Source organism: Malania oleifera, chromosome 9 (genome assembly GCF_029873635.1).
Source record: "Malania oleifera isolate guangnan ecotype guangnan chromosome 9, ASM2987363v1, whole genome shotgun sequence".
Taxonomy (NCBI): Eukaryota; Viridiplantae; Streptophyta; class Magnoliopsida; order Santalales; family Ximeniaceae; genus Malania; species Malania oleifera.
Genome location: NC_080425.1, coordinates 19,668,821 through 19,692,737, shown reverse-complemented (window position 1 = coordinate 19,692,737; position 23,917 = coordinate 19,668,821). Strand labels below are relative to the sequence as shown.

Sequence of the window (23,917 nt, the reverse complement as noted above, 5' to 3'; positions counted from 1 at the left end):
ACAGCAGCCCATAGCAGCTTGCAGCAGCCCGAAGCTGCCTCCTGCCCCCAGCCAAGCCTCCTTTTCAGCCAAAAAGAAAGACTTAATCCTCTTCCGAGCTCCACTTTTATTTTAAACGGATGTGTGGATACTCGGTGCGTATTCCAAAAAAGAAAGACTTAATCCTCTAAAACCTAGCCTACTTTTTTTTTTTCTTTTTTTCTAAACCCTACTCCCCTTTACATTAAATGCCCAATTCCAATTCCAATTCCAATTCAAAATCACCTAGCAGACCGGCTCTTCGCGGCGCATGGCAAGGGCTGCCTCACGTGGTCACATCACCGTGGAGCCTATCCCATTTGAGTCTCTCCTCCTTTTTTTTTTTCTTTTCTTTTGTTAACACATGATTTGTTTTGCACTTTCAATCTCAATTTTGACCTTCTTACAGCCCGTAGCTCTCAAAACTCAAAACATGAAAGTTGTAGAAGATTTTCTTGACTTTCCACAACATTTTGAATCATCTTGATCGGTGTTCAAATGAGAGAGTTATGCCCAGATTACGAAGTAATGTTGGCTTTAATGTCCATAAATTACCTTGCAATAATAAAATACCAAAAATTCATAAATTATTGAATAAAGCCCAAATATTATAAATTGAGCACAATGTTAAAATATTGAACATAATTAGACATTTAATTAAAATTATAATCCTTAATGCATCAATTTAAACGTCTAATTATGCAACTTTGAGGTGTAATCATTTAGTGTCATCGAATAACTTAATTGTCTCAGAGTAACAATCTCCATTCTATACCTTTGCTTAATTCCGAATCCCATATAGCCTATTTATACAAAATGGTATATGGGTCTTGCCTTATATTCCCGAGGTTCTACCAATGCTCTTTAATGGAACTTTAGCTTTAACTTGTTGTGACCAAGAAACTATTGGGTTTACTATGGTGGACTGAGGAGGTCTTTGATGAAAGTCTTGAACCAAGAGCATGTATTGAAGAATTAATATAGAGAATTTCAATCACACCATGGGACCATAATTGTAGCAAATTATATGATGTTCATTGATGATGAAACACTTGGGGAAGGTATAGACTATGTGAATGCTCTGCATATCTCCATGAAGTACAAGGATCATGTTGTGGCTCAGGTATTAATTGACAATAGGTTGTTTCTTAACGTCATTCCAAGGGGCATGCTATAGAAGCTATGCGATATAGTAACATAGTAGCCAAAGCTTTTGATGAGACAATAAGAACTAGTAAGAGTTTTGGAGATCCCACTTTAGGTTAAATTAATCATTTTTAATGTTAAATTTAACGTATTGGATGATTCTCATAGCTGTTTTTTTTTTTTGGGCGCCCTTAGATTCACCTGATAGGTGCAAAGCCATCATTTTTATAGTAGAAAGAGAAACTCACTTTAAAAGGGAAGTTGGTATGTGTTATGGGTGAGCAAGATATGATAGAGCCCTTGTCAAGTGAATGTCACCTATGTGGAGGAGAGGGGCCCTAATCACTAAACTACAAATTTCCAAGAATGCTAAGATGGTAGCCAAGATAATAATTGAAAATTAGTTTATTATAGGAGAAAGATTGAGTAAAAACCTTCATGGGAGAGCTTAACCTTTGATACTATTAAAAGCAGAAGAAATATTTTGCTTACGGTATTCTTCAACCAAAGAAGATAACTAAAACTAATGGTAGAAAAGAAGAATGAAAGAAGGTTCAGGTGAGTGGGCAGGCAAGAATATGAAGTAACTTTAATAGTGTATCAAGATACTTTCCATAATGTTGACTAGCGAAAGGTAGAATCTTTAATGAAGAGCAATCCGTAATGAGTGGTATGGTTCAACTTTTAGTACATATGATGGACTATTCAAGTGAATATTACGGAAGAATCAATGCTGTCATTGCCAATGAGCCTCTCACCAACTGTATGTTTTTGAATATTGAACCATTTGTTAAAAGTAATCCTAAAGCATGCTTTCTTAAATTTTTTTCCTATTTTTCTCTTTTTGAAAAAAAAAGAGTAAAATGGGTATACGCCTATACCCCTTTGAAAGATTGGATGCAAACTTTAAATAATTCATTTTTAACCAACAATATATTTCATTTCATAGCATATCATTTTATAGACATCATTCCACCTACGTTTTGCTTTGTTAGTGCTTCTATGTAGGTTTGAAGATCATGACTTTACCAAATTTAACGACAATTACCGGAACTTTAGTTTTGAAATCCCAACTAATGAAGTAAATTGGTTGAATAAGAGAAGGAGAATTTACCCCCAAGATATCAAGAATGTTGGAGTGGAAAAACAATCAAGTGGAACCCAACAAGGACCCTAGAGAAGCAACAATTTTGCGAAAGGATGGGGAAAGAAAAAAGGTGAAAATCGGAGCCTTGTAGTTAAAGGCTGAAAAATCCATGATGATTAGTCTATTGCAATATCAAGGTGTCATCAACCCCATCACTCCAAAAGCTTAACATGTGCTCCTCTTCATCTTTGTGGTTGCACAAGTGGGCTGAGACAAACATCTTATGCCTATATCAGATAGGACATTAATATGCAAGCTCATAAAAAAAGGAGATCATTTGTTAGTATGTAGGTTGCAAGCACATAATCTCTCACAATGCCAAAAATCTTAACGACAAATTTGTGACGAAGCTATGCAAAATTCAAGATCTGACAGTATGATTTAACACCTTACCATTTAAAAACAAATGTGGTAGTTGAACTGACTAATAAAAAAATCAAGGATATACTGAGAAAGATGATAGGAACATATAAAGAGTTGCATGATATATTGCCTTCTGCATTGCATGTGTACAATAATAGTTTACAATTCTACCGAGGCAACTCCTTATTCCTTTATCTTTGGGATGGATGAGGTAGTTTGCTTAGAGGTCAATTTTGGAGTGGTAATAGAGGTAAGAGTTGGATGGTGCTAGTGGATAACAACTGAACTTTATTAAGGGAAAAATATTGACAGCCCTAGTGCATGCTCAGTTTTCTTAAAGAAGAATGATGATAGCGTATAATAAAAAGCCAATCTCAATAATTATAAAAATGATTTAAAACAAAGAAAAATTAATAAAATTCCCAGAATATAAAAGCAATCCATTTGTAGCTTATTTTTGTGCATTTCCATACTCTTATGATATGTTCCGCATTTTATCAGGAAAAAAAAAAAATACAACTTATAATTTTTTTTATAGAAAATGAAAACTTATAATTTTAATTCTAATAATAAAATTACTATCCCATCTTCCACCACTTTGATTTTTCCACCCCAATATATATCTTATTATTCATACTGCCCAAAAATAGAAACCCTACTCCTTAAAGTACGATAAAGAGAAAAGAAAATAAGCCCCCGGGCCGTAGCTCAGCTGGTAGGGCAGATCTTGTGGAGTGCCGCTTGACGATTAGCAGAAATGCCTCCCGGGTTCGATTCCTGCGATAGGCTCCCGAATTTACCCCCCTCGTGGTAATGTGGGGCCATCTCCACAGGGCGTGGGATTAGTCACGACCGGTGCGGACCGTAAAAACGAACGTTGACAGGTGTGGACACCCGGCGATATTCAAAAAATAAAAAAGAAAAGAAAATAAGAGATAAAGAGAAAAGAGATATCTTGCACAAGGCCGAATATATTTTGTACAAGGATTGGTTCTAAATCATCTTGTAATTCTTTCCGAGATAATGAATTTTTTTATCCACATAAATTTTTGTCTCATCTCTATTTATTTTCCTACATCTTTTATAACACGTTATTAGCACAAACTCTAACCAAGTTATTACTTTAATTCTTATTTAATTTATTTATTTATTGTAAGTTTTACTCCACAGGAATATAATATTCTCTTCTGTCTTTTAAAGTTAAAAGAGTATCAATCTCTAGAAGAGATGATAAAATAGTATTTCTGAAGAGGTTATATATGTAAATCTCCCTAAGAGATGGTCCAAGAGACAATATATTTAATAATAAATATACCTTTAAAAATATGTAAATCCTTTTGGTATCTTTCAAAACTCAAGTGTTTAATATCATTTTGATGAACAATAAACCTAACTTCCGAAGAAAAATATTACAAGCAAAATCATAAATTCGTGTCATACAAATAACAAATGTCAAATAATTTGAAACAAGAAACACTCAATAATTGACAATTGAGCAAAGAAAAAAAAAACTACCATACAAAAAAAAAAAAGTTGCCAAATCACAATTAACTCAAAACTACTAATATATAAACTATGTTTAAGAACTACCGAATTATGCACATAAATCTAATTTTACATTACTCAACATGCACTTAACAATTAACAACAATTGAGCAAAATTTAAATGAAACTTGAATGCTTAAACAGTAGACTTTCAGGCAGCATTTGCACAAACATATAAGCGCTATAACACAACATTGGGAAAATTTTATTGTGCAAACTAATAAAAAAAAAAAAAAAGTTGGAGAAAAAATAACTTAAAATAATAGCTATGCTCCAGCAAGCAACCAAAAAAAAAACACGTAGCATTTACCTTTTTGTTTTTTTAAATTTATTATGATACAATTATAACAGCAATTGGAAAAGCGGCAAAAATAAAAATAAAAAAATATATAGAAATTGTAAGGCAAAAAAGCAGGGACCCTTTCTTCCCGTGAAAAAACAACCTGATATAATAGATACAACTAACGAAACAATATAAAGTAACTAATTTATAAATTCACTATTGTTCGAAAATAATAATAACAAATTAGAGTTAGCCCCAAAAACAAAATTTATATGTAAATCATATACAATGCGAGTCTCTACTCACTTCATCAAATTACAATAAAGTTGCACAACTTTTAAGCTCAAATTTCAGAAAATAATAATAAAAAAAAAATGCATTTCTACAAAATCAAACTAAGTAGAACGATGTCACAATGGACTGTTTTTGCATTCGTCACCTACTTAATTCTCATTTTTCTTCCAAGCTTAACGTGAGGAAACAAATGTAATATATTTCTCAAGGAGCATTGCCATATAGGGGAATCATCAAAAGGTGAGCAGAATTACAAACATACATCTTTCAAATCCGTATCATTGCCACAAAACCAACTATAAGCTTACCTCAACAGAGCTCCGAGCAACTTTTCCAGAACTCATCTCTATAACTCGTAAAGTTTTCAGGAAACAAAATTGTGGTCTTCTGGTGCGCAAAAAATTGCCATAGTTAGAGCAGCCTGACAATTGCAAGATCAGACCATCATTCAGAGTGGAGAAGCTCATGCTTATAAACAGCAGCCTAAGGGTTAACTTCATAATGTCAAAAGAAATTGTCGCTGCTATTTGTAGATTACCCTAATCTCAATGCTTTAATCATCCTTCTGCATTGTCTATGCAAGGGAATTCGTCAATCGATCTCAGCTTTTCAAGGATCAGCTTTTCTTGCTTTGCATCTAAGATATGCATGGTCAAGAATCACAGATAATCTAAATAAAACAGAAAAAAATCAGGTGATATGAATATCTAGCTACTTAAAAGAGTTGAATCTCTCTGCCCCTCACCCCAAAATACATCCCTGAGCCATGTAGGCACTTTTTTAAAAGAATGCCTCAGTAAGCCAGATAAAAGGCATCGATGGGCAGGCAATGAACCTGACAACTCTCACAGCTATTTTTCATTATGTACAGAAAATCAACAAAAGAAGCTATATTATCAGTTGTGCATTTAACAGCTAAAATTTTGCAGAGGAAAATTAAGGATGTTGCTTATGGGTGGAGGAAGCAGAAAAGTAACTCCAGATTGTTGTGCAACCAAAGAATGCCTATCAAATCTGAAGAAGCATGGAAGAAACTCAAATTGTGGTGGAAACAAGTGCATTAAGAGTGATGATCTGCTGAAATAATAATAATAATAATAATAATAATAATAATAGAATGAAATAAATTCTTTTAAAACTTGAAAGCTTGATATACATTGTTGGTCCATAACCTAGTTATCTTTTAGGTAAAATGGTAATTCGATGTGCCATTAGAGCTGGTTACTAGTAGGTCTTGGGTAGTCTTGTTGCAAGCATTTATGTGTGGTGTTAAAAAATTATTATATTCCCTGTAATAGGAGATATTTGTCACTTGTTTATCTTCCCACATGTTATCAAGCTGCACGCATGGGGGAAAACTTGATATACATTGTCGGCCCACAACCTAATAACTTAAGATTTTGGGCAAATTGATAATCTAACAAATGCATTCGCCACGATTCATAGAAAGCAACAATGGATGACATGGGCAGTTGTATGAAATGGCTTCACCATGCAGAAACAATATAATGAAGATTAGTGAACATGCAAGAGTGGCATAATTTCAGGGCACTTGCAAGTAAATTGCCAAAAAACAGAGCAGCATCATTTGTAAGGATTCAATGGAGGGTGTGACCTGAAAAAGAGCTGAATCACTAAACAGGATTCCAGTGCCTGATCCTAAGTAGTAGTGAGGTCGGTTTTTTTGAGTTAAACATTAGCCCTATGTTTGGGAGAGGCATTGGATTTGGATTAGTGAGGATTTAGGCAAACTATAATACAAAATTGTATTAAGTTTTTCCAAATCCACCCAAAGCTAAATTGAAGGCCCAAAATCCATACTCCAAAATACAGCATAAGACTTGAAATTGTAATTTTAAAAAATTGTGGAGTCATCTTTGCTGTCATGCCCATGCCACTAGGACTACCACTGTTATCGAAACAAGCCACTATTCAAAGTCTAAACTATGTTCAGAAATGCATTGCATCCTCTCCTTCAGTTGATGCTACTTGTGTTATAATTTATCTTAAAACAATAAATAAATACAAGTACAAATCAACTTGGGTGTGATTTGTTTATATTGCCAGTTCCACAACCAAAGACCTAATCAACCTCAGCCTGGGTTGAATTTTTTGTTTTCCCCTTCCAACATAAGTTTAACCATGTGAAGCTTGTCTTGGTAGGGTAAAATTTGATCAAATGCAACTATTCCCATTGTAATATTGAATGAAGCAAACCAAAGATTCATTCTACCAAATAATGCCAATTCGCATTGCATAAATTACATTAAGATCAGCTTGTCATTAGTAACATTTTGCGTGCACACGGATCTCTGCTTACATGCACGGCCTAAAATTTACACAAAATTGCCTAAATTTTCATTGAAGTTTCTGATTTCCAACACTTGCAATGAAAAATTTCCCTCTTAAAATATATTTTTTAATTGGTAACATTTGAATCACAGGTCTCCCTTTCCCCGTTTCAAAGTAGGCTTCAAAATTTCTACAGGTTGTGTTGAAATATGTGGAAATCCCAAATTTCTAGTAAAATTTGATGAAAGTTGATCATGAAATGAAATGGTCTAATATAGAAATTTCAAATTTTAGATTTCTCCAATGTAAGTCATCATTTTATTGAAAAATGGGAGTTGCTGCAATTTTAGCCTCAAACTTTAATCATTATCCATGAATATTTCCCAAGGTTCCTAAAATATTTGCATGTTTTACTGGTAATTTTCATCATTGTTGGAAAAGAGAAAACATCAAAATGAACTCTGAAGGTGAATCCTTCACTTTTTATGCTTAAAAAATTTGGTCAAAAGCAAAATTTTAGACCTTGCTGCATGCAAATAATGTTTTCTGTATACATTGTGTAAATGTTAATAGAAATATGAATGCCAAAGTAGTTGTAAGGATACATTCTTGATCAGGGTTTTCAGTGAAATTGGAATGGAGGGCATTCCCCGCACTGTCCACTATGGCTGAGATAGTCATGGATGATTCTATGCATAAAATGGCAGTAACGGCATCTAATTGAGTGACCTCATTTCTGAACATCAGTCTTGCATGTGCTGCAATATGAACATATTCAAAATCCTAGTGGCTACAAAATTAGGGAGTCGATGTCCAATGGGTAGCAACAAACCTTGAGCTAGTCGTATCAAACTTTCCAGCATACGCACAGTTGTTCTTGCTGCATTACAAGATTCGGAATGCATGATGCAAGCAATTAAATCAATGATGACAGCAATATATCAAAAGGTTGTTAAGTAGAACCTGCATTCTCAACTGCGGACCTTCTTTGGAGTTGATAATAACTTGAAATTACTTTTTCAGCATCCTTCGTGAGTACTGGTTTGAAGTGTCCCTTTACAAAGTGAATGTACCTGTCAAATGTCCTACGCATCATTAAAAGAAGCTTCTGTAGCGCCAACCGAGCGTTCTAAATATCTGAAAAAAAATCCCATTGAAGCAACTGCAAGAGAAGCTGATATTGATCTAAGAAATCCAATTCTATCCCAAAGCAATGGTATAGTCAAAGAGCGTCCAAAAATGTGGGCACTCCATCATATGCACCAACAGACGGCAAAAAAAAAAAAAAAACACACACACACACACAATTTCACTGTTTGTTCACAACCTTAGCCCACCCAATCCCTCTAAAAGAAATAAGGAAAGCCTATGTCAAGTCATAGCATACACGACACTCTCCAAAGCAAGCAAACAATTTGCTCCACAGTTCCTGAGCTGCCAGCCAGTGCAACAAAAGATAAGAGCGATTCTCAGGACAAAATAAGTCAGATACAAACAGCTGCAAATAAAGCCTTATAGTCCTACCCTGAAACAAATTGCAACTCTATTAAGGACTACTAACAAAACAAATGCGTTGACCTCAGAAGGAACTTTTATCATTGCAATTTCCAAAAACGATTAACAAGAGAAAAAGATATGGATGAACAAATCAAATGATTAAAAAATGATTTATTAGAAAATGACCCAAAACCATTCAAGGTATAAACCCCAATAATCCCTCCTAGATGTAAGTTGAAGAGCAACCAAAAAATGGAGCAATAAAAAAAGGTGCCCAATCCTTGAGATTCCGGAAAAAATTAAAGTTTCAGGAAATAGAATTCCCCTCTACAATCATGAAAGAAATGGCATCATATAGCAATGATAGCTGATAAAGAGGAGGGCAAGTGACAGAAAGAAACCATCACCCACTTTACATCTAATGAAAGGGGAAAAACAAAGAAATAAATCTATGAAATGAATCTCCAAGAATTCCCATGAATAGCTCTTACACCAATGTGAGCATTCCAACAATTTTTATGCAATCCAAAATTTGATTTTAACCATGTCACGTCAAAGGAATTAATCTCCACAAAAGAAAAATCATAACTCCTAACCCACAAGAGCAATGTTTTTAGACACCAAGTTACCAAGACCCAAACCCTCCCTAGCTAACCTCCTAAGTGATCCCTCCTCTCACCCACTACCAACTGAAGAAAGTCCCTCATGATCCTCTTTATCTTAGCCACAACCTCAACTAGAACATTAAACTGGGACAAAAAATAAAGAGCAAAGGAAAGACAAGCTTGAATCAATGTGACACTCCCCCTAAAGAAAACAGAGCACCCTTACAATTATCAAGATGCTTACACATTTCAACAACTACTGGATCCCAAAAAATCGAAGACCAAGGATTACTACGCAAAGAACCCAACGTAAGTCAAAGGCTACTGCAGACACCACGAACTGCTAAAGAGGCAAGCTCTAAGATCCAAATTAAGCTCAAACTAAATTTATACCACTTTTTTTCCATATTAATCCTTAGGCCAGAAACACTCACAAATTTCCAAAGAAGAGTAAGAATATAGCAAAAAGACTCCCTAATATCAACCAGGTCATCATAAAGATGACACTTTTTCCTGTTAATCCTCAAGCCAGAAACCCTCTCAAAATTTAAAGCATAAAGCATTGCAAAATGAATCCCTCATATGCCAGTGAAAATATGGTATCATCAGAAATTACAAATGATAGACAAACACCTCCTCAGTCCCTGCAGCAATCCACACACACCACCTCTATCCATATCCCAATGAATCAATCTAGTCAAAACATCTGCAACAAAAAAAAAAAGGGGCACAGGGTCATCTTATTGTACTCCTCTCAAAACTGTAGACAACGTGATGTAGGGGCGGCATCAAGGTTCCGCAGACATGGGAGAATTTAGAAGAAGTAGAAGAGGGAAAAGAAGGGGAAAGGAGGGGAGAGGAGATACCACGGGGGAACTCACATTCAATTCGAATTCAAATTCAACAATAACTACAACATGGGTTTCGCACATTATAAACTAAATTACATGGCATACCCCTAGAATACACAAATACTACAAACAAGCCCCCAAATACACATAATACTCTACTAATTAAACTAAAAACATAATAAACTACTAACTTAACCCACACTTCCTTTACCCTACTCTTCTTAATTATTCTTTAGCAAGGTCTTCCTAAGGTCTTGCTTCTTGTCCTACATCAATTCTCTCCAAGTTAAAAAAAATACGGCCTCGAATTTTGAAATTTTGGAGGATCAAAAGTGAGAAGTAAACTTGGATTCTTTGAAAGCCAACACTTAAGAGATACAAGAGACAATGTTCCATTGGCAATACCATAGATTTGACTTGAGAGTTAGGATCAATGAACATATTAGGAATGACAAACTCAACAATTACTATGTCTGGAAGACTTTGGATGTCTTCATACACATTCATTTCCTTCCTTGTAGTGTCTTCAAGTTGAGTAATCCAGCCTGATTCCTTGTCTTGGTTGATTGGTAAAGCAGGCTACAAAATGATCTTCTTACCATTATAGTGGAAGACATATGTATGCTTATGTCCTTGAGCCACACCCAAATCATCCAACCAAGGGGAGTACATGGCCAATTTTTGTAGGTATGATATCACACCAAACATTATCAAAATAGTCACCCATTTGGATAGGAACCAAACATCTTTCATAAACACATAAGGTAGTGATATCATTCCAAGACATCATATAAGGCTCTTGATAAGGTTCTAGATGAAGTTGCATACGAGTGACCCCATTTATGGAAACCACATTCATTAATTATCTTCGATCAAATATGATTTTGCAAACATTTCCTCCACACTTGAGAAAGGTGTGGAAAAGCTTGAAATTGTGCCCAAGGTATGATAAATCACATTCCTTTGCCCAATAATTTGCCACCATAATGCTGGACTTATATACACTGCTACTATATATCACCAAAAGTTCTTAACACACTCGCCACAATTCTCAATCTAATCATGCAAAACCATAAACTTAACTCCCAATTTTCAAGAAATATCTTCCATGCACTTTAGATCTTGAGTGTCTTGCTGAAATGAAACAAATTCACTTACAAAACTCTCAAATTGCAGCAATAAACCTGATTTTCCAATGCTGGCAGTGAAAATTTCAAGGGTTTTGTGCCAATTGTCGTGCTTGCTTGCAATATATTGTACCTACAATCAATATATCTCCTTCCCACTCAAAATATCACAAAGAAAACCCAAAATATTGTGGCTGGGAAATTTTTCACGAGACTGGAAATAGGAGGAGATTCTAGCAGACATTGCAGTCATCGACATGGTTTTAAATAACAGCCGCGACCATTACATAACAGTTTTTTGGGTTACCTATACCGTTACACACCGCAAAATCAATGGGAAAAAAATCATGGCAGGCTGTAGCGGCCGTTACGGACCGCAACCGTTACGTAACCGCTACATGACTGTTGCGCCAAAAAATTTATTTTATTTTTTACTTTTTCTTCTCGCTTTTTCCCTCTCTTTCACAAATCATCATCAATATACCGTGTGGCGAGAGGGGTAAAAGATTACAATGAGGATGATAATGATACAATATTTACTATTTCTTTAAATACTCACAAAAGATGCATTAATTAACAATTTGAGAATACTAACTTGTTAAGAAAATATTTTATTTTGATAATATTAGTAATGTGATATTTATGTTCTATATTTTTCAACTTCAACCTTTTTTCTTTTTTGGCTATTTTATATTTGTATTATTCGTATGTCTTATGTGTCTAATAGATTAATGGATCGTATAATGTATTTTTTTTTATTAATTAATTTAGCACACATAAGAATTTATCACTGATAAGAACAATGAGAAGTATAAATACGCGCACACGTAATTTTTCTATCAATGGTGGTTTAAAATAAATGCAAACTTGTTGCCCTTACCAAATAACTTAGTTACTTGAACCGTATGTTTGTGTATACCCTTCTGCAACGAGTCTTGCCTTATATCTCTCTATATTGCCGTCAGCCTTACATTTAACTGTAAACACCCACTTGCAACCTACAGTTTTCTTTTCCTTTGGAAAATCAACAATTTCCAGAGTACTGTTGTTCCGTAGTGCATTCATCTCTTCAAGAACTGCCAACTTCCAATCTGGATGATCCATAGCTTCCTGAATGGTCCTTGGAACAAATAGGTGAGAAATATTGGATGTAAAGGCCTTACGATTATGAGAGAGTCTATGGTACGATAAATATTTGGCAATGGGGTGTGTGGCACAAGTTCTAACTCCATTCCTAATGGCTATAGGTATATCAAGGTCAGTAGATCGATCAACAGGAAGTGAAGTACAAAGATTACCTTGGGATTTCCAAATATCTAGTTTTTGGAGGTGATCGTTGATTCTGCTCTAAAATTGTGGGATGATCCTTAGTATTAGAACGATACTTGCCTCTAGTATAAACATGAAGCTCGGAAGAGGGATTATTCCGTAGCAATTCTTCCCTTGTTTGTGATTCCCTTATGCTTTGTATAGGCTGATTGAGATTTCCATTTTTTTCACTATTTAAAATTTTAGTTCCTTGAATGTTTTGTATAGGGATGTCAATGTCAAGGAAAACATTAGGCATTGGTATAGAAGTTTGCTAAAATTGATCTTCACTAGTCTCTCTCCTTGAAGATAAGTTTGGTTAAAGTAAGACTGATTTTCAACAAAAACGACATCCATACTAATGTGAATTTTTTTTGTTTTTGGATTCAAACATTTATACCCTCTCTTATTGGGAGCATATCCAAGAAACACATGCTTTTCAGCCCTAGGATCAAGTTTAGATCTAAGGTGAGCTAGAATATGAACAAAAAAAGTGCATCCAAATACTTTTAGGGGCAAATCAGAAATTATCCTATTATGAGGAAAGGATTTTTTTAGGCATGCCAAAGGAGTGATATACTGTAGCACACAAGTAGGCATTCTATTAATAAGGTAACAAGCAGTTAGAATAGCATCCGCCCACAAATATTTTGGAATATGCATAGAAAACATTATAGCCCGTGCAACCTCAAGTAAATGACGATTTTTTCTTTCAGCGATGCCATGTTGTTGTGAGGTGTCACGACAAGTGGATTACTGTTGAATCCCTCTTTCTTTTAAAAAATTTCCCAAAACTTGGCTGAAATATTTTGTACCATTATCCATATGAAGTATGCTTATTTTTGTGTGAAATTGATTCTCGATCATACTATAAAAATTCTTGAATAATATTTTAACTTCAGATTTTCCATTCATCCAATATACTCAACAAATCCGCGTATGATCATCTATAAAAGTCACAAACCATTTTTTTCCGGACAAGGTAGTAACCTTAGAGGGACCCCAAACATCACTATGAATCAAATAAAAAGGTTTTGATACACGGTAGCCCTTTGAAATATAAGGAACTTGATGATTTTTTGATAAATGACACACGTCACAATGAAGAGAAGTATAATTCAAATTTTTAACAGATTAGGCAACAAATATTTTAAATAATAAAAACTAGGATGCCCTAATCTACGATGCCAAAGCATTATTTGATCATGCACAGGGATTGAACTAGTACTACCACTCAAGCCCTGAGCTTGTTTATTGTTGAATAGGGTATCATCAAAATAACAAAGGCCATCGATCATCCTAGCACCGCCAATCATCGCCCCCGAGTTCTGGTCCTAAAATTCACAGTGAGAATCAAAGAATATGATATGATAGTTAAAGTCACGGGATAATCTACTTACAGACAAGAGATTGCAAGTAAGTTTAGGAACATGAAGGGCAGATTTTAATTCTATTTTCCCAAAAATTCTAATTGAACCTGCTCCTACAATGGATGAAAGACTCCTATCTGCAATCCTAACCTTTTTACTACCTGGACAAGAATAATAAGATTGAAACAATTGAAATGTATTAGTCATATGGTCAGATGCACCTGAATCAATAATTCATGGTGCAAAGGCTAAAGAGCTAAAATAGGCACTTGACATATTACCTGTTTGGGCCAAGGAACCAATAGAAGTACCAGATATCAGATTGGATTTCAGCAATTGAAGAAGCTGATCCATCTGCTCTAAACTTATAACATTGATCTGGGCTTCATTTGCTCTAGGAATCACTTGGTTGTTTCTGGGTCTAGGTATGCTGCTCTTCCAATTTGCTGGTTTTCCATGTAGTTTCCAGCAGGTTTCTCGGGTATGGCGTGGCTTATTACAATAGTCCCACCATACTCGAGATTTTTGATTGGGATATGACCGCTGTACAGAGGCATTAGCAACAGCCGAAATAGTAGGATTAGCAGCAACCAAAGTCGTGGTTTCAGTTTTGGTGTTTACCATAGGTTCAGGTCTGGCCAGGGTAGAAATTTCAAACATAATGGAGGCTGAACAGAGTTAAGGCAGTGAGGCCTAGGTTTTAGAGGCTATGACTGCTGAAGAAAATTCAGCAATGAAGGCTGGCAATGGTAGAAATAAGAACTGAAACTGCTTCTAAGAAATTTTAGCAATGAAGGTTGAACAGAAAAAGTGCAAATATACTTTGTTTTTATTTGAACTAAAAACCAGGGTAAAGCAGCAAAGAAGCAGCAGTAAGCTCTGATACCATGCATGTTTTTGGTCTGAAATGTCTTACCCTTCCATAGAGTTTTGCTATCTGTTGGCCTTACAAGGCTTAAAATCTTGTTATCTTGTTTTGATGCTAACAAACAAGTAAAATTTAATGTATTTGTGTGAGTAATGATATTTCAAGGCTCATATATGAGAAAGCAAGATCAAAGTACTCACAAGGATCAAATGAAGCTTAAATGAGTCAAAGCATGGATTTAAAGATGATATATGAAACCTTGAAGAATATGAGGACATGAATGAGTTGTTGAAAGCCAAGGCATATTAAAGTCCAAAGAGCCAAAGAAAGGCAAAGTGAGAAAGCTCAAAGAATATGGAAGCTTGAAGAAAAGATGGACTCAATCCAATGACAAAGCATGAAGACTCAAGAACGTAGAATGTTAATATCTTAGAAGTCTCATGTAAATGCTTTAATATTTAAAATATCGTTTGAAATATTTTGAAATTCTTAGGTTAACTTCTTAGACCTAGATACCTTTTAAAATACCTGGAAAATATTTTTATAAGGTCAAAAATTATTTTAAAAAGGTTAGAATCATTTTTGGAATGAAAAGCACCAAAAAGAGTTTTCCCAAATGCTGTCAGTTTTTATACATCCACATTGAGATGAATTTTTCTCTATCAAAAACTCATTATTTTAAAAAGTGGTCAACATAAAAGTTGTAGTATTTTCTCTTAGTTTTCTTTTGACACCAAGAACACCTTATTTGGAGTTATACAAAAAAAGTTATGGCTAAAACACTGAAGCAGGGTCACTGCTGTCAGACATCTGAACACTGTTCACGCGAGGGACTTCAAACGTCTGAACAGCACACAGAACCACTTCAAACGTCTGAACTCGACACCTCAGACGTCTGAAGATTTTCTGGGGCAAAAATACAGCAGGCAGTAGCTGTTCAGATGATTGAACGAGGCACTTTAGACATCTGAACTTCACCTCAGACGTCTGAACCCTACTTTAGACATCTAACCCTGTGTCTAGTTCATTTTTTAAGGGGTTTCAGGAACTTTAAATGACTAAACTCGAATCTTCAGACATCTGAACACTGTTCAACGAGAAAATTTTTTAAATTCTAATATTTTAAAATATAGCCGTTTGAGCTCCAAACTTTCTAAAAATTTGGGAAACTCTCAAAGAAAACTTTTGCAACATGGAAACAAGTTTGAAAGCCTATAAATATATGGTTTGGCAAATCAAAATACATCCAAGAATTGAAAAATCTGTTTGTAAAACTGAAAGCACTCTTGTTCTTCCAAAACTCTCTTGTTCACTCATTGCAAAATTCTTTTGCTAAGATATTCTGAAGTGCTGATCCTTTTTCCTTTGAATTCCTACTGCTAATCCTCTTCTAAGAAGGATATTGGTGAATTCTACACTTGAGCTTCATTCTATTTCATATTGATATTTTACATTCAAGTATATAGTGCTGAAATTGTACTAACTTGCTCTTCGAGAGATTATACTTGTACGCAGATCTTATCTTGTGTTTCTTGTAATTCTATGACGTTCCAAGAATTGTTTGGATCGTTGGCTAAGCAAGGGGATATTGCTTAGAGAGGCGGGCTCTAGCCTAAAGGAGTGACCAAACGAGGGGATATCATTTGGAGAGGCGGGCTTTAGCCTTAACAAAGGAGTATTGTAAAGGTTTGTTCCACCCGTCAACGGAACAGGTTTAGTGAATCCTTTGGTGGTTTGCCAAAGGCGAGGGCATAGGCTGTGTTGAAGTCGAATCTCGTAAAAATCTCCATCTCACTCTCTCTTTCCCTATTCTTTATTTTTAGTGCATATTTAAATTGCGTGGATGGTTTAAATTTGAAAATCATATAAACTAAGTATATTTGGAAATCAAACAAACTTAAGGTTTAATTTTGATTTGGGTTGCGGAAACCGAAAGGGAGTACGTTGGTTACACCGTATCTTGCGGAAACCTTACGGGAGTACGTTACTTGGTTAACATCCCAAAGATAAATTTACCAAGAATTTATTTGAATTCTAAATATTTGGAAAGAGTGATTGGATTCATCTATACAGGGCTTTACATCAGCAAGCATAAATTCTCATTCACTACAGGGCTTGGTTCAAATTAGGGTTATATAAACAAACAACCATCTTGAGTTTTTTAAGTGCTGTGTATTGGCTTGTTTGTTTACTTTATAATTATAGTTGATTGGTTTGGTTGAATGATTGGATGTTTGTATGGTTAAAGATTAAATAAAGAAACTAAGTTCTTGAGTGCTTAACAAATTAAACAAATAAGTCACAAATTGGTTAAAAGAAATAAAATAAGTTTAAGAATTCTAAAAGGAACTAAAACGAAAGTTTTAAAAGCCAATTCACACCCCCCCCCTCCCCCCTCTTGGGAAGCTATTCTTAATTTCATTATCATTATATAGAAGAAATTTACATAGTGGGTGCCATATTTTCAGGCAAATTTCCAGCACCTAAATGCTGCCAGAATTTCAGGAACATGTGCCAGAATTTCAGGCACCTGTTCAATGCCAGCACATTGCCTGATTTGTAGCATTATTTACATAATTACATAAATTTCTCCTATAATCAAGAGGAGTAGATTTACATAATTACAGAAATTCTCCTATAATCAAGGAGAGTTGAGTGGATAATTTTGAAACTTTCCATCACTCATCTTCTATTCTCTCTTGAGATTTATATTCTGTTGGGTAATTAAATAACACTATATCTCCTATAGCTTTAGTGTTTATGACTGCACAAAAAACCAAGTCAGCTAAGTAATCCAGGAGGTTGTGCACGCAGTGACTATATGCACCGAGAAATGTTCTCCATCAGCGCAAAATCGGCTTTAAGGACAGTGGTTCTTCCACGCCTCAACTTCTAATAAGTATTTGTATTTTTTTAATATTAATTTTATTAGTAAATATTTTTCCTTCTGTTACATTTCCAACACTTACCTCTTAGGCCCTTGTTTGCTTATGCTTGAATTCCTTTCTGCAGTCTTTACGCTTTCCTCGGTAATCTTCTTCAGCCAAAGTCCTCAGTTTTCTGTCTTCCAATCTTTACCATCACTCACCAATTCAGAGAAGGAAATAAGGCTGCGGATTTCTTGGCACATCAGGGAGAGGAAGGCACCATTATGAGATATCTGGAGTGTGATTCTTTATCTCATCTAGTTAGAGGCATGATACGACTTGACAAAATTGGTCTCCCTAATTTAAGAGTCTAATGTGTTGTTTTGTCTTCGTTTTCCTTTTCGTTATGTTTTGTTTCTATTTGGCCGTAATTTGCTTCGCTAGAACCACGGTTTTCCTCTGCCATAAGTGAGGGGTTTTCTAACAAAGGAGGTGCCGCCCCCCCCCCCCCCCCCCAAAAAAAAAAAAAACACCTTCTTTGAGCAGCCACTACTTTGTTTCAATCCCTCTAGCCCCTTTTGTCTTAGTCCCTTTCTTCTTTTCTCTCCCCTTGGCAATTCCCAATCTTACTTTTTTGTCTCTCTTTTCTCAATATAGGAAATCCTTCTACCTCCTCCCCAATTTCTCTTTAAGAAGCTCTATATATAGGCAAAGGGGAAAAATAACCAATCAATTTTAAAACAAATAATAGTGATTGCTATTGATTGGTCGATTTTTACATTTGATTTTATTTACATTCATTAACCTATTACTCACTGAAAACTCTCATTTTTTGTGTATGCAAGTGCATTGGAATCTAGGGCCCCTAGGAGTTTCTTTTTTTCATGAATTTTTTTTTTTTTTTTATTGTATAAATGAAAATCTAAGGTTTTGCTAGATAGAGCCCCAGACAAAATACACTGCAGATTAATATTTTAAAAAACAAACAAACCAGCAGAGAGCGCACCACAAGAGATGCCAAAAAACAGACTCCATCCCAAAGCAATGATATAGACAAACTGCTTCCTTTGTATACTCAAATATTCCTCTCCAACAAAATTATTCAAATTCACCACAAAGCAGCGAAAACTGCACATCTCCAGTCTACTAGCATCCTTACTCCTCACAAGACTTTTGAGAGAAATAGAAAAAGCCTATGGCTTGGAACAACCAACTCTCTCCAAATAAACCAAACAATCCAGTCCACAATCCCAAAGCAACAACAGAACAATGGAAAAAATATGAGATGCATTCTCAGAACTCTTATGGTATAAAGAACACACATATGGGATAGATCCTTGTCAAGCCTCCTACTTTACAATAAATTTTTGGTTTTAACGCTATCAAGAACTACCAACCAAATAAATGCATTTACATTAGAGGGAAATTTAGCCTTCAAAATATAATGATGATTTGACGAACAAGGAAAGACTTGAAAGAGCAAACCAAATGATCCAAAAAAAAACCTGTACAAAAGCATCCAAAACCCACACTTGAATATCGCTGTTAGGACAATTACTATCCCATATAGAAACCAAAGATGCAAGCTCCTTAACCTCCCGATAATTGAAGTTCCTTCTCAAAATGGATGTCCCAGGAAACAAAATCACTCACCCTTACCATAAAAGAAGAAATATAGGCATCAAGACCCACGGAATGGTGAAAAAGATGAGGAAAAGGAAAGAGAAAGAAGCATCACCCGCTAAATATCCTCCAAAAATTAATGTAAGAACCACCTCCCATTTTATATCCAATGAAAGGAAAAAAGAAATGATAAATATGCAAGAAAAACCACCAAGGGTCCTCAGAAGTATTTCTAATACCCATATTAGCATCCTATCTGACAAGAAAAATTTACATTTAATCACTTTCAGCAGAAGGTATCTAACTCCAAGGGAAACTAGCATATAACCATTTACTCAATAACAGTGTTCTTAGATGTCAACTTGTAGATATCCAAAGCTCCCTTACCCTTAGGCCTACAAACAACCTCCTAACTAACCAATGATCCCTCTTCTCTCTCATTCTTGACCAAAAGAAATCCCCCATAATGTTCTCTTACAAATCCTAAGCAAAGTCAGAAATAAAGAGGAATAGCAACACGATATTTCTAAATTAAAGTAATATGAACACCCAGAGAAAACAAGGTAACATCCACCCGTGAGACACTTAGGGTCCTGTTGTGGAAAATTGTTCTCATTTTCCATTTTCAATTTTTTCAAATACAGAATTGCCTACTTGTTTCCTAGTTTTTCTACAGTTGTAAAGGAAACTTGGTTGTTTTCAGTTTTTTAGATAAAAAATGGAGAAAAAAAAAGCAAGGTGGCAGTTTTGTATTTATTTAGAAAAATGGAAATGAAAAATGAATACTGATTCCATAACTGAAGAGGCCTTTGAAACTTTAGCCACAACTAAGTCACAAAAAGAAAATGACCTAGGATTACCACCTTTGGGAACATCTAAATAAGTGCCAATTTAAAAGGCAACAGCTTGCTAAAGAAACAACTCCTAAAGACCTATCCACAACCAAAATTAATGCGATGATGTTGCTTTTTTACCCATGTTAATTTTCAGAGTATACATCCACTCATAAATTTCTAGCACAGTAAGAAAATATTTGAAGAAATCACCTTGTGGTTCTTCAATCTCAATGGTAGCTTCATTAATCACATGCTCTTTGAGATCCCAATAATTAGGATAAAATATCGATATAAAAGTGCAAAGAATGGAATCAACTTGCTCATCCTAGAATCCAACTTTTCCACAGCTATTCAATAGGCAAAGTTAATCACCATTTTCCTTTGTTTTACACCTTCTGCCCAGTTTGAACAAGAAGGTCCACATGGACTGGTCAGATTCAGTTGGTCCAATCTAGTTCTAATGGTCTAGTTTGATCCGGTGTGATATGATTCGATCCAGATGGACCAACAGTTCAGAAGGATCTGGTTCAAAAATTGGGCAGCTTTGGATATGTATTTGGTTAAGGATTCAAATCAGCTACCTCTCTTTTCTGTAATCCCTTCTTTCTTCAAACTAGACAAGATAAGGTTTTCTTCTTCAATCACCATTGATCTAGCAGTAGCATGAGGATGATGACAGCACTACAATGAATGACAGCAAACAATGATGGCATAGCAGAACTAGGCTCAATAGCACGATGGCCAAACAACCCAAACGGCTGCAAATGATGACGGTGAGATCAATGTGATGAAGCAATTGAGTTCTTGGGCAATGTTTTCAACACCGTATAGATGATGAAGAGCATTTAGGTGAGTTATTGGAATCCGTTAATGTCAAATTCCAGTTCTGGGACTGATGTTGTTGACTGGCGGCAATGACTTCCCTGCCTTCTTGTGTTGCAGAAAAATATTTTGTTGTTTTAGGTTTATGAAATGAAACTTGGTTAAGAGGGAGGGATTTGAGTTGCATAGAGAGTGGTGCATCGATAAAAAACTTGTGGTCGTGTGGCAGATGCAACTTAAGTTGAAAAACAAATTTTGAGCGAACTTGTAGACAAATCTATCAAAACACTCAGCCATCGCGATTTGAGTTGAACCACAAACCCTGTCAAACAACTCAGTAACCATGATGCTTTGATACCACTGGATACTGGACCAAATATCTGATGCAACTTTAATTCCAATTCAACTCTCATAAAACTAGTATATAGGAGGCTTCAATAGGTTTATAATGCTTGGAGAACAAACATAATCAATAAAGAAACGTACACAAAATAATTTCCTAAAGAAAAAATCCTAAAATTTAAAAGATACGATCCTAAATCCTAATACATAATAAAAAACACCATAAATTTACAAAATCACAAAAAATTTCAAAAGTGAATAGCTGGTGTTTCTATGCTGCATCTCAAGGTCCTTGGTCCCCAAAAATAATGAAAAGAAAGAGTCACTAGATATGGGCTTGGTTGTCAATCAAAATTCAATATTTAATGCTTTTCTGAAACAATTTGATAAATAGAGCATCAGATAATGTGGTTTGGTTGCATGCCATTGCTATTGAAAATGTAGATTATATTTTGATTGGTTTCTTGAGTTGATTTGGATTTAGTCATGCTGAGATTTTCTTCCCTTCTCATGGCTCTGAACTGGGGAAATAAATATACTTGTCCATAAAGAAGACAAAGGACAGATTGGACTGCTCGACAAGGCCTTTGGGTTCATTGTCCTTCATAGGTATTAAGGTCAACAGAGTATTTTTTTTCTAATTTTTTTTTTCATGAAAAATAACAAGATAGCTGCTGCATGTTTCAAGAAATGAAGATCCTTATTACTTTGGTTTATTAGGTTAAAGGTCCTCACCCATGATTCCAGTTCCTATTGCTTGGAATCCATGACTTAGATGGGCCACCATCCAACCTTTATTAATGGGGTTCCTATTGTTTGGACATGTTAATAGTGTTTACTATATGAACCAAAGATTTTTTCGAAAGTTTCAATCGTTCATTAAATAACTTACCTCCTAAGCATGGGCAATGGCCAACCATTTTTGAGATCTTCATCATGCGTGCCTTTCTTTGGTACTTCCTGCTGATAAAAAAATTCAGAACATTCATACTTAGGACTTAAAAGGAAACATTCAAATTTATCTTGATAGCACATCACCTCAGAAAGAATGTGGGAAGAAACCACTTCATCCCATTCTGGATTCTTTGTATCCAAAAGGACAAGGACTATGTCAAATCTACTCAACAAGGGTCCGGAGAGAGTTGTGTTGATAGAAAGAGCTAGACAGGCTTAAGGATGTCAACATTGAAAGAAAATAAAAGAATTCAAGCAAAAGAAACTCACCCCGCCCCGCCCCGCCCCGCCCCACCACTGCAGTGCCAAATACGAGAAAATATTGAAAACAGAAGTGCTAATAAGCATTAAGATCTAAGAGCACTATGTGCAATCATATTTCAAGTTCATCTGCAGCCAAACTCTGCAAATCTAGGAAGAAATTTATAATATACATTTAATGCTACACATTATCATGCAAGAAGAAAGTCAAAAGTTAAAGCTTGGTGGAAAATCTAAATTGGAAAGATACATTGACCAGGATCGTAATGTCCTTTTGGGTTTGTTGCACCAAAGACAATTGTTCTAGTACTCAGAGTTGTTACAAGACCAGCCTGAAAAAGCAAACAGAAAAAAGAAACAGAATTATATGGAAGTCATGCTTCCATCAAGCATTTGAAAAAGCAAAATACATACCATATATGAATGAAAAAGAAAGGAATCTGAATTTTCTAAACTTTAAAAAAAAAAAAGGGGTAACGATGTTAAAATGTGCTGCACCAGATAAACAAATTGGGAACCAATATCTAATGAACAACTAAAAATAGAAACCTATAAGCTCAAGCAGAATATATAAAAGTAAAAATTGTCTAATTGATAAATCTCAAACTTGATATTTGGCACCCAACAGTTAAGTGTGTGAAAACTAAAAGAATTCTTAAATAGAAGCTCCCAATGTACAACTCAATGTTTCAGAACTCTTAGAACTTGAAAGCAATACGAGCATGCTGTCTAGGAAATACCTTTCGAGTCATGGCTCCTAAGAAGGTTTTAAGGCCCTATCAACAACAATACATGAATACCTAAATGCCTACTTTCACATATCCACAAGGTTTAGAGACAAGTATCTGAAGAGCAATAGAGCATCGATAATAATATTAACTAATTATCCTTTCTTATAATACACATTAATTCTTAAGCACTAGATTTTCCCATATTGTATTCAATGTAGTTTATCCGTGTGAAAAGTTACGAAATAAAATGCATATACAGAAAACTGAAACCAAATTTTCAAGTTAGCTTCCAGCTACTAGCAAGGTAGAGTTTTTTAAGAACAATAATGATTTCATTTGTAGAAATGTTCTCATTAGGCAACACTCCCTCTAGAACTGTAGTTTTCCTCTAGCTCAGTATACTCAAGATGTCAAAAACGTTTGGGATGGGAGTAAAAGTCTATCATGACAGGACTTAGTATAAATAAGTATGGAAACAAACGAGGGCCATACCCAACATGCTTGACAATGCAAGGAGGGAAACACATTTACACTACAGCATATCTAATATATTAAATAAACAGTGAGTTCTTACGTAATTATTCTTTGCACAATAAGCCTCCTACATGTTCTCAACCTTTCAACATCATAAGAACAATCATCTCCTGCCCCTGCGACCACCCCCACTCTACACTTTCCTGATAAACATTGATATCAAGCTCCTCAAATAATCTTTTTTTAAATGCAACACCAAGCACCCACATTGTACGTAGGGCATGATGCATGCA

The 23,917-nt window shown here is 35.2% G+C and overlaps 1 protein-coding gene across 3 annotated transcripts in view; it reads right to left on the bottom strand.

Moving 5' to 3' along the window:
* Positions 1–504: 504 nt before the first annotated feature.
* LOC131164565 (probable DNA helicase MCM9) overlaps positions 505–23,917 on the bottom strand; it is a 100,709-nt gene continuing 77,296 nt past the window's right edge. The window contains exons 14-21 of one of the 3 annotated variants that reach the window (XR_009139283.1): positions 22,670–22,751; positions 22,097–22,364; positions 8,052–8,161; positions 7,921–7,968; positions 7,694–7,846; positions 5,335–5,433; positions 5,105–5,217; positions 505–573 (exon numbers count right to left, since the gene is read on the bottom strand). Coding sequence is in view for 2 of the 3 variants with exons in the window: in XM_058121849.1 (XP_057977832.1) it covers positions 5,354–5,433; positions 7,694–7,846; positions 7,921–7,968; positions 8,052–8,161; positions 22,097–22,364; positions 22,670–22,751 (741 nt within the window). In the remaining variant the exon portion in view is untranslated. Of the gene's footprint in view, positions 574–4,760; positions 5,218–5,334; positions 5,434–7,693; positions 7,847–7,920; positions 7,969–8,051; positions 8,162–22,096; positions 22,365–22,669; positions 22,752–23,917 lie in introns of those variants that run through there. The other 2 variants (XM_058121850.1, XM_058121849.1) reach the window with 2 other exon arrangements.